General features: G+C 53.4%; 1 protein-coding gene across 3 annotated transcripts in view; it reads right to left on the bottom strand.

Moving 5' to 3' along the window:
* Window positions 1–15,248, bottom strand: part of LGR6 (leucine rich repeat containing G protein-coupled receptor 6) — a 111,145-nt gene that overhangs the window by 39,143 nt on the left and 56,754 nt on the right. For 2 of the 3 annotated variants that reach the window (XM_001916343.5, XM_070255914.1), the window contains exon 5: window positions 3,264–3,479. The exons of the other annotated variant lie outside the window; for it this stretch is intronic. In XM_001916343.5, coding sequence (XP_001916378.2) covers window positions 3,264–3,479 — 216 coding nt within the window. The remainder of the gene's footprint in view (window positions 1–3,263; window positions 3,480–15,248) is intronic. 3 annotated transcript variants of the gene reach the window in all.

Raw genomic sequence — 15,248 nt, 5'->3', positions numbered from 1 at the left:
CATCTCCCCTCACCAAGGGGTTTTAATTTTTCCCATTTGCTCCACACCTATAACCCAGCTGTCACCAAACTACCATTTCTTCCTGCCTCCTTTCCACTTCCCCCAGCATCTCTGGGAATAAACCATCTCCCCTCACCAAGGGGTTTTAATCTTTCCCATTTGCTCCACACCTATAACCCAGCTGTCACCAAACTACCATTTCTCCCTGCCTCCTTTCCACTTCCCCCAGCATCTCTGGTCCAGACCATCTCCCCTCACCAAGGGGTTTTAATTTTTCCCATTTGCTCCACACCTATAACCCAGCTGTCACCAAACTACCATTTCTCCCTGCCTCCTTTCCACTTCCCCCAGCATCTCTGGTCCAGACCATCTCCCCTCACCAAGGGGTTTTAATTTTTCCCATTTGCTCCACACCTATAACCCAGCTGTCACCAAACTACCATTTCTTCCTGCCTCCTTTCCACTTCCCCCAGCATCTCTGGGAATAAACCATCTCCCCTCACCAAGGGGTTTTAATTTTTCCCATTTGCTCCACACCTATAACCCAGCTGTCACCAAACTACCATTTCTTCCTGCCTCCTTTCCACTTCCCCCAGCATCTCTGGGAATAAACCATCTCCCCTCACCAAGGGGTTTTAATTTTTCCCATTTGCTCCACACCTATAACCCAGCTGTCACCAAACTGCCATTTCTCCCTGCCTCCTTTCCACTTCCCCCAGCATCTCTGGGAATAAACCATCTCCCCTCACCAAGGGGTTTTAATCTTTCCCATTTGCTCCACACCTATAACCCAGCTGTCACCAAACTGCCATGTCTCCCCGCCTCCTTTCCACTTCCCCCAGCATCTCTAGGAATAAACCATCTTGGTTTCCTAAACATGCAGCTCCAGGCCTCCAACTCCCTCTTCTAAACCACTCATTCAACGGGGGGATCCTGGGCACGTCCAGCAGCCCAGCCTGGGGCAGGGGGCTGGGGCTTATATTCAGATGAAAGACACAAGATTTACACGTGTGACACCACTGTGGCCCAATTCAGTGCCACCTGGGGGTCCATCAGTGCCGCAGCAGCGGTGGGAAGGGCTCCCATGCTCGTCAGAGCAGCCGGATGAAAGGACAGGCTTCGGGTTGAAGAGCCTTTCTCCTCCACGCCCTCTGCAGCCAGGCCCCTGTCCACCACCTGGGTTTAACCCAACTTTTATCTCACCCGGTCTTCCTTATCTGCCTGCTGGGCCTTCCTACAGCTCATCCCATAGTCCCTGGATTGCTTTCCTCATGTCCCTGCTCCCTCACAGGTCACCTCCTGCCGGAAGCCTCTCTCCTGCATCCCATGAGTCAGAGGAGGTGAAGGACAGAGGGTTAGGTTTCCAGCCCACCCTGCAGGAAGGGCCAGTCCTCCCCTTTCGGCTTTGCTCCTGCTCCGTAGGGTTTCTTTCCTTAGTCCCTCTTCCGTCCTTGCCCAGGGGCCCCCGTCCCTCCTGCGTCTGCAGCAGACCTAACTCGAGCCACTCCCTGGTTCCCAGCAGACTTTGGAGGCGTCCTTGACTCCCCTTCTTGTTGGGCTTCCACCCTCTGAAAACGTCTAGATCAGATCAACTCTCCCTTCAGAACGTCCCTCACCGCCTTGCCCTCCCTGCCGTCCCTCTGCCGCCTCCCTCCGCTGGACCTTGGTTGGTGCACGAGAGCCCCTTAACTGACCTTGCTTCTCCAGGCTCCTCCTGTTCCCGTCCATCCTTCAAATTAGCCCTCTCAAACACCCCCTCGCCTCTGCTCCAGGACCTTCAAGCTGCCCTCCCCCACTGGCAGCTAAAAGCCAGACTCCTTGCTCTGACCCTGAGCCCCCAAACTCTCCTTTCCAGCCTCTTCTCCCACACTCTGCAAGAGGACCCTTCTGCTCCTGCCAGACCGGCCTATCTGCTGGCTGCCAAACATCCGACTTTCCCCTGCCTGTCTTTATGGACCCCTGTCTGGAACCCTCTCTTTCTCTTCTCTTGATAACTCTTCATGGTCTTTCCAGGCCAGGCCCCACTCCACCACCCCACACAGCTACCCCTCCTGCAGTTGCTTCAGCTGCCCCAGTGCTCCCACGCTGTAAGCCGGCTTCCTGGAATGAGTGATGTCACATCATCAGCTCCTCTTCCCTACCTATTCTGCCATTTCAACGAGGCCATCAGCCCCATGAGGGCATCGGCTACATCTCACACTTCTCAGAGTCCTCAGTGTCCCCAAAGGGCTCCATAAATGCCTGCTGCTGCTCATTTGTGGGGACCCATCCTGAGCCCTCATTTTTCCAGTGGTCTCGTCTGTCACAGAGACCTGATTCCCTCCACTCATGATGTCACAGGGGTGTCACCACAGCTGGAGTCAACCACCTTTTCTTTTACCCTCTATGAACCCCCCAGTGCCTCCCAGAAGGGGTCTGGTATGGCCATCCTGATAGAAGGATGTGGTCCATAAGGATACTCATCTTGGTCCTCCAGTCTCCCGGGACAGAGAATTAGACAAATTGGTGCTGGCTTTTCATCCTCAAATGGAGCTGAGCATCACCCGTCCCCTGGTTTGGAAAATCCCACTAGATTGCCAAGAGCCAGGGAGGCAGTGTGGCCATCGAGCAGAGTCACTAACACTCGTGTTCCTGTAGCAATTAGTGTGCAATCCAGAACAATTACACACGACCTCCGAGCCCTAGTAATTACCCTGCAAACTTACTGATCACGCAGAGCAATCAGCTGGGAGCTAGTCTGCACTCTAAAGCTCCCAGCGGGAGGGCAGACTTATCCCCGGTCCCCAGGTCCTGCCGGGGATGCAGCTCCTGGGCCGTTGCCCTGCCGGGGCTTGGCTGTCTAATTACAAGTGATGGCTCTTCTCTGCTTCTCCAGGCCTGGAAACGAGATGAGTTTCCCTTCTCCCTGTGCCGAAGCAGGAGACTACATCATCCGATTGTCAAATACGCGGGAAATCATGGAAGAAAGTCAACTTCAATGCCAATTCACGTGGTATAGTTCATACACTTGTATCGTGAGAAAACAATACTAATTCCTGTTTTCTGGCCTCCCAGAGCACCTCTACAGCTCTAGTGTCACTTGGTCTCATGATAACCCTGTGGCGTCCACAGGGGACCATCATCCTCATTTACAAAGGGGAAACTGAGGCCAGAAGGGTCCGTAGCACATAGAGAAATGCAAAGCTATCCAGCTTCCAGCCCAGCTCTGAGTAAACATGCAGCCCCAGCAGGACCCAGGGGGGATGGGGCAGGGCAGCACTCACAGCACCACAAGGCTGGTGAGGTTCTGGAAGGCGTAGTCAGGGATGTGGCTGATGCGGTTGAGGGCCAGGGTCATGGCCTGCAGGGCGGGGAGGTTGTTGAGGGCCCTGACAGGGATCTCGGTGAGTACATTGTCGTCCAGCCACAGGTGGCGGAGGGAGGACAGCCCCTCAAAGCTCCTCTCCGGGACCAGGGAGATGAGGTTGGCATCTAGGCGCCTGGTGGGAGAGAGGATGAAGAGGATCAATCCAGGGCGAGATGCAGACCAAGGTTTGGGACTGGGCGGGGATGGGCCAGACAGGACCCCACAGGGGTCAAGGTACCTGGTACCCGGAACTACGCTGGGATGTGGCACCACTCAGCCCGCATCCCACCTCTTCCGTTCCCACATTCACCCCCATTCCAACCCATGGGCAGAGCCCCTGCGAGTGGCCCTCCACCCTGGAGCCCCATTTGCATCTCACCTCCTTATGTGGTTAGAGCCCCCATTTACTGGGAGTGCACCCACCATGTTCTAAGGGCATGGTCTGTATCCAGCCGCTTAATTCTCACAGCCTGTGAGGCTGACATCTTGCAAATGAGAAAAACGAGGTACAGGGCACTTAAGTAACTTGCCCAAGGTCCCTTATCTAGTAAGTGGTGGAGCTGGGCTCCAAACCCAGGCCACCTGGCTCCACCCTGCTGGCTGGGGACAGCCTCCCTGTCCCAAGCCAGGCTGGACAGGACGAGGCTGCAACCACACTCCACGTCCTAGGACCCCTACTGCAGGGCGAGGCCGGAGGGCCCGGGCAAGGAAGGAGGTGTCTGCAGCCTGTTCCTGATCCATGGGGACAGGGACACACAGGGGGAAACCAAGCGAACGAGCAGATGAAGGGGGAGGGTGACTCATGGGAGAAGCAGTCAGGCCTGCACTGGTGTTCCGGGTGAGCGGGGCATCCCGGCGTTTCACTCGGGCCTGGTGGGTCAGGGGGGACGCCAACCCCGGGTAGCCTCGCCGGCTTTAGCAAATAAAAATACAGGTGGCCCGTTTAAATTTGAATTTCGGATAAATAATGAATACTCTTTAGCATAAGCATGTCTCGTGCAATATTTGGGATGAAGCCCAGCTAAATTTGAATTTCAGATAAACAAGGAATAGCTTTATAGAGAAAGCAGGCCCCGTGCAATATTCGTACTTTGTGTGGCAATCCTACCCGGGGGTTCTGTGAGCACAGGAGGAGTGTGGGCTTGGCCCTCGGAGTGGTGGAGCCACAAGTCCCCTCCCTTCACCTTTTGGGTTGGTTTCCTCAGCTGTGTGGTTTGACTGCCTGCCCGCCCGCCCCAGAGGCTGTTTTGAGTGGAAATGTGGACAAATGCACAGCTCAGGGCCTGCCGCTCCGTGTTGCCTTTCCTCTGACAAGGAGGCTGTCCAGAGGGGCCCGGGTGGGGGTCGGTCCTGCTGGTGGTCTTGGACCTGAGCACAAACGGCTCCCCATGGAGCCCAGAGAGGAGTGGGGGAGGCAAAAGATCTGTGCTGGCTTCCGCTTCCTCCCCTTCCCCCTCCTGGGGGATGTCCCCCTCTCCCCCCCCCCGCCCCCGGGACCTCTGAAGCTTGGGGAGCCCCAAGGCTCAGCCGCCTGCCACAGAGCAGTCCCTCCCACCCTCCCTGCCCAGCCCTCTCTGAAGAAGCTCCCCCTCCCCGGGTCAGGCTCCAGGCTTCCCTGGGTCCCAGTCCTCCAGGGTGGGTGGGCCCAGGCTCCCTGCTGCCTGGGTGGGGGCTGAAGGAGCCTGTGAGCAGCCAGCAGAATCCACCGCTGGGAACGAAAAGACCTTTCTGAGCAGACCCCCGTCCGCAGGTGGGAGAGCCGATCCAGACCGACTCGGGTTTGGCAGAAGAAGAAGCAATTATACCAATTAAGCTCTGGAATAAAACCAACCCACCCCCTCCCAAACCCTTCTCCTTCTCCCACATGGGCCTGGGCTCCAAGCAATTTCTGATTATAAGTCTTACCTGCGGTAACAGGCAGGTTAGTGGGGACCTCACAGGCCAGTTGGGGCTTGCTTGGGCTCTGGGGAAGCAGCCTAAACTCTCTGGGGCCAAGCTGCTCCCCACGCACCCCTAGCCCAGGGCTGAGGCTGCGGCTGAGGCCGGCGGGGGGGCGGAAGAGCGGAGTGGGGGTTGGGACCCCCTCCCTCAAAGCCCCAGGGGCCAAATGGTCTGAAAGTCGCCTGGCCGTGGGATGTCCCAGACAGCTGGGGAGACGGGGACTGGTCCCACTTGACTGGAGTGAGATGAGGACCCAACAGGGAGCAAGGGGCAGCAGAAGAGATTTGGGTTGGGCTGAAACAGGTTGCTCACTGAGAGTGACCCCGAAGAACAACCGTGTAGACACATTGTCACGTTGTATCAGAGCTTGGAGGAGCCTGCCAGCCTCACGCCTCTTATGTAAGGAACCCGAAGCCCAGAGAGAGAAAGAGAAATGCCCACAGGGAGTGGCAGGGCTGGGACTCGGACTCAAGGCTTCTTTCTACGCCTTTCTCCCAGCCCCGCTCCCCTAAGCGGATGGGAAGACACAGAGAGACACACCCCTCCGAGCTGCAGGCAGCACATTTTATCGGAAACCAGGGTCCCTCACAGCCCACAGAGCGCTGGATTGACCCAATGGATCCTTTCTGGAATTTCTTTCTCTAATCCGTCCTGCATCCCACCAGATCTCAGTCAAACATAAGACAAGAGACACAGCTCTGGGGTTCCCAGGGGGCCACCAGCTGACACACAGATGCCACCAGGTGTTCGTTTAAAAGGAATCACGCACGTGAAGCCCCGAGCTCAGTGCCCAGCACATAGGTGCTCCCTGAGCACAGGCTGATGTTGAATCCAAAGGCCAGCACGTCCTCGGGGAGGACCAGGAGGACAGCTGGGAGAAGAGGGCAGGTGTCCCGCTTCTCCGTTCCACTCAGGTCAGGCGTGACGTGAGTCCTCTCTCCAGCTCTGAGTCACGGGATGTGAAGACATGGTGATTACAGGACAGGGTCCTTAGGAGCAAAGAGAGGCTGAAAACTGCAATCCATGAGGACCTGAGGGCCTGAATTTTGCTTCTCATCCAACTAGAGGGAGATAGTGTTTCCAGGGCCCTCCCAGAACGTGTGCCTCATCCTCGGGCCAACCCTGGGGACCAGAGTGGCCCTTTCCCTCGCCAGCCCATCAGGTCTTTGCAGAGTGGGAAAGGAGGGCCAAGGTGCCATTTCAGAGGCTGACAGTTCAGAGAGGGGGAGCCCCCAGCCAGCTTTCATCCAGTGACCGGGTCGCTGAGTTTGGTGGCCTCTCTCTGCCCGGACGCCCGGCCCAGCCTGGCTGCCTCCCTCTCTCCTCGGGGCTGCTCTCCACTTGGGCCCTCCAGAGCGGGGCTGGCTATGTAATTTGCAGGGTCCAACACGAAATGAGAATGGAAAAGCTTTGTTCAAAAACGGTTAAGAATTTCGAGATGGCCGCAGCAGAGCACGAGGCCCTCTGAGCTCGAGGCCCCGCGGAACTGCGCCATGAGGCTGATCCTGCTCCCGAGCTCAGAAATCCTGGAGAGCTGAGGCTGGGCCTTGTCCTGTGCTCGCTCCCCAACGGCGCGTGTGAGAGCAAGAGAGAGTTGGGGGCGAGACACCTTGAGGATACGGCTGCTCCTTTGGCACCTGAGCATTGACTGGCCTCTGAGGCCAAACCTCAGGCTGGCTTTTCACGACAAACCCCCAGCCCCAGCCCCAGCACATACACGGTTGACCTTCAGTAGGACGCGGGGAGGGAAGAGAAGAGAAGAAAGGGGTGAGGGTATCTCTGGCTCCAGTGTGGGGAGAGCAGGCAGAGTGGAGGGGAGGACAGGAAAAATGAACAGAAAAACCAGCAGCCGCCATGGAAATGTGGGGAAAGCATTCCGTGTGGGAGCCACTGATGGCCCGGAGGGACCAACGGCCCTGACCACGAGCCTGCCAGGGAGGGCGAGGGTTCCGGCAGGAGCAGGCCGGCACCTGCAGAGCGTGAGGAGGCGCCCCGGGCCCTCTACAGGCAGTGGGGCCAGCCTCCCACCCCCGTGCCAGCTCCAGCCTCCCACGGAGGGCCAGGGGCTCCAGCCTGCCCCGGCCCCGCTTGGCGGGAAGGCTTGTCCATCTGGGGACCGAGCAGACTCGATCATCTTAGCCCTGGCGCCCAGTGCCTGGGCCTTCGCACACACTGACCCACTCCTCAAGCTCCCTGCCTCCTGCGAAGGCCCTTGGTGGTCTTGGGGGGGGCTTCCATAAAGCGTCCTTGCCCCGACTGCCTCCCCACCCGCATCGGGCCTGAAGTGTCCCTCATGACATTGGTCTCAGCTCAGTCATTGAGCATCGTTCCTTTAGTCTTAGTTCAATCGGACGAGATTAAATTTAATCCTAGTGGACTGACAAATCCAGCCCAGTGGATGGACCAAACTCATCAGACATTCATCGAGGGCCTACCGTGAGGCCAGCACGGTGCCCGGTGCTGGGTCCAAACATGAGTAACACAGAGCACTCTCCAGAGAAGCTCGTAGGCTCTTTATTATTTAACCAAACAACATAAGAACTTCAGCTGACGTCTGCGGAGAGCTAGCTAATTGCTGGGTGTGCTAAGCGTTTTACATATATTTTCATATTTAATCTCTACCAGCCGGAGGGAGCAGGAATCTTATCACTATTCCCATCTTGCACGAGAAAAGCGGGCCCCCAGAGCTGGAGCCCTGGGCTGACTCCAAAGCCTGTGGCTCTGAACCCACAGCTGCACATACTTTAGTCAAGCGTCTGGGGAACGCTCTGGAGCTGGGACTCACTCTTTCTGCCTTGGGAAATCCAGGAAGGCCTCACAAAGGAAGTGACACTTCAGCTGGCCCCCAAGGACGGAGTAGGAGGTTTCTGAGCGGCAGTGTGGGAGAAAGGGACACAAGGCAACAGGAAGAGCATGGGCAAAACCCCGAGGCAGGGAGCATTCCTGGTGAATAGTTGGCGTGTGGAAGTGAGTGAGAAGAGGCTGGAGATGATGTCAGAGTCGGAGAAGGGCAGGTCATGGTGGAGCACGTGCTAAATTGGCCTTCTAGAAAGATCACGGAGGCTCTGTGGGGAGATGGGATTGGGAGGGACGGGCGAAGGCAGGAGGCAGGGAGGCAGGTGGGAGGCAGTTTCAAGTGCAGAAGTCAGAGCAGTGTCCTTTTGAGAAACTGAGTCTCTGCGGGAGCAGGGCCCGGAGAGTGGAGAGGGTGTACACAGGGCCAGGGGAGGCACCAAGGAAAAACAGCAGTAGTTTTCTAAGACTGTCAGCCATAGAGAACAGAGGGGTTCAGAGCCTGCTGCGTAACTCCAGTCTCTCTAAGACCGCTCGTGTGCTGGGAGCCCGGGCTGCCCCCTCACCCTGACCCCCAGCTCCTGGGGCCGGGGGAGGTGAGTGGTGGGGAAGACCACCCTTGCCCCCAGCCAACCCCTCTGATTCCTATCCGAGGATGGTGAACGGTGGGGGAGGGAAGAGGGACAAGCTGGGCACCCTTGAACCAGGGCTCTTCATCTCGAAGTGGCCACCACTCAACCCAGGTTTACTGAGGACATCCCCTTACCAAGGCCTGAGCATCAGAAGTAGCAACCAAGCCTCAAACCCAAGTGATTAGACTCTAGACCCAATTCCAGGAGGTCCCCCTTCAAGCACCTTCTCTGTGCAGTGCACTAACGTATATGTAGCTGGAGCAGCTGAGGACTCCCCAGACCCATCGCTCCTCCATCATGGGTGCTGTACGTCTCTGGTCTCTGCTAAGACAGAGCTGTCCAGTAGAGCGTTCTGCGATGAGAGCAACGTTCAGTATCTGCGCTATCCAGTATGGTAAGCCACTAGGTGCGTGAGGCTATTGGACTCCTGAAATGTGTCTAGTGTGGCTGAGGAACTGAATTTTTTAATTTATTTAATTTTCATTGACACATGTGCCCAGTGGCTACCACACTGGATAGCACAGCTCTAAGAAATGAGCCAGGTTCAACGCACGACATTAGGGACATAGACACGGAGGAGATTTGGTTCCTGCCCTGCAGGAGCTCACAGTCTAGCAAGGGAGGTGAATAAATAAACAACTAATCAGGATGCAGTGTGTGTGTGTGTGTGTGTGAGAGAGAGAGAGAGAGAGTGCAAGCCTGGATCTGTGTGTGATATATACCGAGAGTCGAGGCAACAAGCAGAAGGATGTGAATCGTTCACCCAGGGAAGGGAAGTGACATTTGCAGTGGGCCTTGAGGAATAACTGAATTTTCATCAAGTGGACAAGGTGAACGAGCGTATCTGGCAGAGAGAAGAGTGTGTGCGAGGAGCTGACTACAGCACAGCACGTGGGGGGAGAAATAACTAGTCGTGTGTGCCGGGAGCACAGGGCGCCAGGAGGGGCAGGGTGTGAGGGCTTGGAAGATCGGAAAGGTGGCTGGGAAGAGAATGTGCTGGTGCTCAGGGCGTTATGAATCTGAACTTTAACTTGTAGGCACTCGGGAGTCTGAGGCTGAGAAAGCCCCTCCGGTCAGGGTGGGGTGGCTGGCGAAGGTCTTGTATCTGCCGATACACAGAGCTTCGGGCAAGTCTGGAGTGTGTGTTCTCTGTCCCTTAGACTTGCCCACCGTGCGCATTCAGTCTGTGTGTTATTGATGGAGTTATGGGTGCTTCCAGCACTGTTCGGCGGACTGCCTCCTGGGAAGAGGAGATCAGTCATAAAAATGAGAGCTGAAAGGGACTCCTCGACCATGGAGGAAAGTGGGGCTTGTCCAAGGTCACAGAGGAAAGAGATGGCAGAGCCAGAGAAGGTTGTCGAAGAAGGTTGTTGGCTTTGAGTCAAGTGTTCACTTCTCTCTGCCCTTGTCCACTCGGGGAAAGAAGGTGCTCATCAACCTCTGCCCCCACACTCAGGGCCACGGGGTTGGCCCCCCGGCGAGCCCATGAAGGAGGACGGCTGCTCCCCGCCCCACCATGTTGCTGGTCTTGTGAAGATCTTGGTCTCCAGGAGCCATTCCTCAGCAGTATTCAACACTTGGGTCCCATCCTTGGGTCCTGACCACGCCTCTACACATCTGGAACCCCTCGCTAGGTTCTCACAGGGTGTGCACAAGTCCTAAGAGTCCAGAAACTAAAACTCTTGGGAGTTGGAACCTGAGCAGTCCTGGAAGGATGGGTCCCATGGTGACGGAGAGCATGGGGAGCAGAGAGGAAGCCCACCAAGCCGCCGGAAGCTTAGAGGACTCAAGCTTCCCAGCAGGGGTGGGTTGGGGGTGAGAGGTGAAGGTGGATGGAGGCTTCAGTTCATCTTTGTGTTCTCACTCGGGGTAGAGGGGGACGGGTGGCTTAGGGCTAGAGCAACACCCTTCTCTCCTTTGCCCTACACAGGGGGAGGTCGGAGTTTGTTGGAGGAAAGTGATTTTATTAGTTCTGATTTATGCCGCCTAGTAAGATCCTTCCCCTCTTATTGTGAATCTTTCAATAGATCAAAGGGGGGATATTAAAAGGAAGGCAATTCCAACTGGTTCTCCAAACTGTGCTAATGCCCAAACCACCCCTTCCCTCCATCTGTCAGGAGAATTGATGGATGTGCAAGAACCCCAGGAGGCAGAGAAAGCACTTCCTTTGTCTACATCAAAGGGTGACACCTGAGCATTGCTCCAAGCCATTCCCTGTGTTTTAATCGCAACAATACATAAAGATAATTACCCACCCTACAGAAAGAAGGCAGAGAGGAACTCTGTGTGTAGCCTTTATGAGTTTCCCCTGAAGACAGACCTTCAGATCTGGGCAGAAGGCCAGCTTTGTGGGTGACAATCCCGGAATCCTCGGGTGGAGACTTAAAAAGCCATCTCATCCTTCCCCCAGCCTCCAGCCATTGGATTCTAGACATCAGGCTGGTTTCTGGGGACCTTCCTGGGCTGTCTGAGATATGTTTGAGTGCTGGATCCTGTGGTTGCTTGGGGCCTGGATGCTTGCCCTTGGCAAAGGGCAGCTGTGGTTGATGGAGGAAGAGGCAGATGGGGATTTTCCCAACTTGCCTCTCCAGAGAGAGGGCAGTGACATCAGAGATTTAGGGAACATAAGCAACAGCTCAGTGTTTTAAAGATATTTGAAAGCTGTCCTAGCAGACTCTGTAGTAACAGGTATCAGGAAAAACCAAGCCACATATTAACATTTCTAAAAGTGCCCTAGGAGGAGGCTGGAGAAGGAGAAAGGGGAAAAGTCCATATCAGTTCTGGCTTCTCTAACACAGTCCTTCTCACAATCGATTTTCTCCTCCCTCCTTTCCACAGGCTCCCAAGCTCCTTGTGGACCAGGATGAGAACTAGGGAGCTTACAGCTGTGTGGTATCAATCTGCTCCTCTCCAACCTCCTTACCTCCCTTCCATCCATCTATCCATCTACCCGTTCATCAGGCTGTCCATCCATCCATCCATCCATCTGTCCATCCATCCATCCATCTATCCATCCATCTGGCCATCTATCCATCCATCTGTCCATCCATCCATCCATCTATCCATCCATCTGTCCATCAATCCATCCATCCATCCACTCTCACAGACTAGGAGAACCATCCCGAGTGTTGTGATCTGTCTTCTCTTGCTCAGAGTCATCCCTGGCTTCCAGTCAACTCCAAACCCTTTAACTTGGGCTTAAGATTCCTTCCCTGAAATGACTCTCTCAACAGTCTCATCTCTCAGAAGTTCCCTCCATTCTCCATTTCATCTGGGAACTGTGCCTCTCTCCCTACCTGCTTATCCTAGAGTTCGTGGTTTAGTCCTTTATGTACCTTTGTAAAGGTTGGTGCTCCTGGTTGAAATATGCTTCTCTCTCCTCTCTTCCAAGCTCTGCTTAAAACTCCTCTCCTTCGGGGGAGCCTCCTGTCCTAACCCCACAGCGTGCTGGGCTCTCCTACACTCATCATCTTCTTGGTCTTCAGTGATCCATAAGTATTCAGTGCACCCCCACCTGTGCTGAAACCATCGACAGAGGGGGACTAAACATAACCCCTCTCCTCTGGTCGTGGAGGGAAATGAAGGAAACGAGTAAAACACATTTAAGTCATTTCCAGTTAAAATGGAGGAAAACTTAACCACCTTCTCAGTAAAACACTGAAGGACATACAGAAAAGAGATGAAAACTTAGACCTTGACCCAAGCAACACTTAACCAGAATCTGACAACATCTCTGCTAACCCTGAGGTCAATAAGACTATGGAAAATAGCGGCTAAAGTGTGGTATTCCCGTGTTTTGCCTTGTAAAACCTGGATAGAAGATGGGAAGTCATTTCCTCCCTCCCCATCTGTTTATTCTAGTCAGAATCCAGAAAACCGGACAGCCATGTCCCCACACTGTGTGAGTGATGCTTTTTGGGGTAGCCAGTGTGCCATCCACCACCACCACTCCAACCCCCATTTCCATATTCTCTCAGAGACTTCAGCTCCCTGAAGATAACATGGCAGGAAGAAGGGGCAGGGACTGGAAGTGGCTCCTTCCTTCCAGGAGCTGAGTTTCCTCAAGGCAGGGGCCATCTGGTGGCAGATGGAGGAGGTTTGGAGGTCATGCGTCTTGAGATAAAGCAGCACTTCTCTACCATGGCTACAAAGTAGCAACACCCAAGGAGCTTTCTAAAACTCTCAGGCGTCAGCCTACTCTAGAATTTCTGAGTCAATTGGTTTGGGGAGGCGGCGCCTAAGCTAAATATTTAAAATTCCCTCCAGTGATTCTAATTTTCATCCAGTGGCGAGAAACATGGTATAGACTTCCATACAGTCTTTGGTTGAGAAAAGCAGAGAACCGCTCATTGGGTGAGGAGTTACATTCCACTACAGGACTCTGGAGCCACGCCACACGGGCACCTGCTTAGATGCTGAAAACTGGCCAGGGAACTGCACACACTGACCCGCTCTCCCTCTGTGTATCTGAGAAGCTGATTGAACTAGTGTCTGGAGGAGAGAGAGCAAAATTGTGGGAAAGTCACATCATCTCCTAGTGACAAATACTGCATCTAGATCGGATTTTCTCTATTTAAAGGTGAGGAGAAAAAGCAGGGGCTCCAAGAGATATGGGCAAACCCATGTTCACAGCAGCATGATGCATAGTAGCCAAAACGTGGAAGCAATTCGAGTGTCTGTCAACGGTTGAACGAATGAACAAAATGTGGTATGTCCGTACAGCGGAATATTACTCAGCCGTGAGACAGAATGAAATGCCCTGAGACGGAATGAAATTCTGCCACAGGCTACAACACAGGTGACATTGAAGATATGCTAAGTGAAATAAGCCAGTCACAGAAGGACATACATGATTCCACTTATATGAGGTCCCTAGAGGAGTAAACTCACAGAGACAGAAAGCAGAAGGGTGGGTGCCAGGGGCTGGGGGAGGGGCCTGGGGAGTTGGCGTTTTAATGGCAACAGAGTTTCAGTTTTGCAAATGAAAAGAGTTCTGTGGATGGATGCTGGTGATGGTTACACAACGATGTGAATGGACGTAATGCTTAAATAAGGTTAAGATGGTAACTTTTATGTTTTATGTATCTTATAACAACTTTTTTAAAAAAATAAACTTTTTAAAAAAGATAGAAAGAAAAAATTTAAAAGCAACATTAAAAAAAAGAATTCTCGGGGCTGGCCCTGCGGCCGAGTGGTTAAGTTCGCGCGCTCCGCTGCAGGCGGCCCAGTGTTTCGTTGGTTCGAATCCTGGGCGCGGGCATGACACTGCTCATCAAACCACGCTGAGGCAGCGTCCCACATGCCACAACTAGAAGGACCTACAACGAAGAATATACAACTATGTACCGGGGGGCTTTGGGGAGAAAAAGGAAAAAATAAAAAAAAAATAAAAAAATAAAAGAATTCTCAAGTGGGGCCAGCCCCGTGACATAGTGGTTAAGTTCGGTGTGCTCCACTCGGCAGCCCAGGTTTACGGGTTTGGATCCGAGGTACAGACCTACACCACTCATCAGCCACACTGTGGTGGTGAACCACATACACAGTGGAGGAAGATGGGCACAGATGTTAGCTCAGGGCGAATCTTCCTTAGGAAAAAAAAGAGGAAGATTGGCAACAGATGTTTGCTCAGGGTGACTCTTCCTCAGGAAAAACAAAATTCTGAAGAACAAGCAAATGGTAATTCTGAAACCCAGAAAAAGATCAAATCTCTGAAAATAATTTATTACTAGAATGAGAAAAAAAAAATGCCTCCTCAGTGAGGTATAAGAAATGACCTCTATGCAGTAGGAACAAGGCTCCATAGGAGAGAAAGCTGAGATCAAGAACAACATCATAAAATGGGAGAAAATAAAGGTAACTTTCAGAGATAAATTGAAGTGCCACTGGAGGTGGGTGGGAGATGGGAGGTTGCATGGGAAGCGGAAGTTGAAACAGCCAAATTCCCATGTGCGTTGTGCATAATGAGCAGAACTGATGGAAAATGGAATCCGCAGGGGGAGAATAAGCCTGGGACACTGTCCTCGAAGCCAGAACAGAAGGACAACAGGACGGAATCTATGAGAACAGAGATGAGGTAAGTAGGAGAGAGAACTGAATCTGGACTAAGAATTCCAGATATTCCGAAGGATGGACCCAGAATGAATGGAGCAGAGGCGCAAGATAGCAAAGACGGGGGAAAAAAAATTGAAGCTGAAAAAATATATTAAAAAAAAAGTTTATTGTGTTCCAGACAAACCGAACAAAAAGAGATTCATACCTAGACATATTCTGGCAAAATATTTAATTGTAAAGATAAAGGGGAAAAATCCTATGAGCAGTCATAACGCAGAGACAGGCTCTCTTCTAAGGAACAGAATGATGAGGTCTACCTCAGAACCTTCCAGCACGCTACACCCCAGGGGAAAAATAGGATCTACAGGATTCTGAGAAAACTAGATTACGACCCATGAATTCTATATCCAGCTAGTTTGACAACCATTTGTGAAGTTCAAAAAATATGTTCTCAGCTATGGAAAGGGTCAGAAAACATACTACCC

This window comes from Equus caballus, chromosome 30 (genome assembly GCF_041296265.1).
Source record: "Equus caballus isolate H_3958 breed thoroughbred chromosome 30, TB-T2T, whole genome shotgun sequence".
Classification (NCBI taxonomy): Eukaryota; Metazoa; Chordata; class Mammalia; order Perissodactyla; family Equidae; genus Equus; species Equus caballus.
Note: the sequence above shows the minus strand (reverse complement) of the source record. Positions and strands in the feature narration are given on the sequence as shown.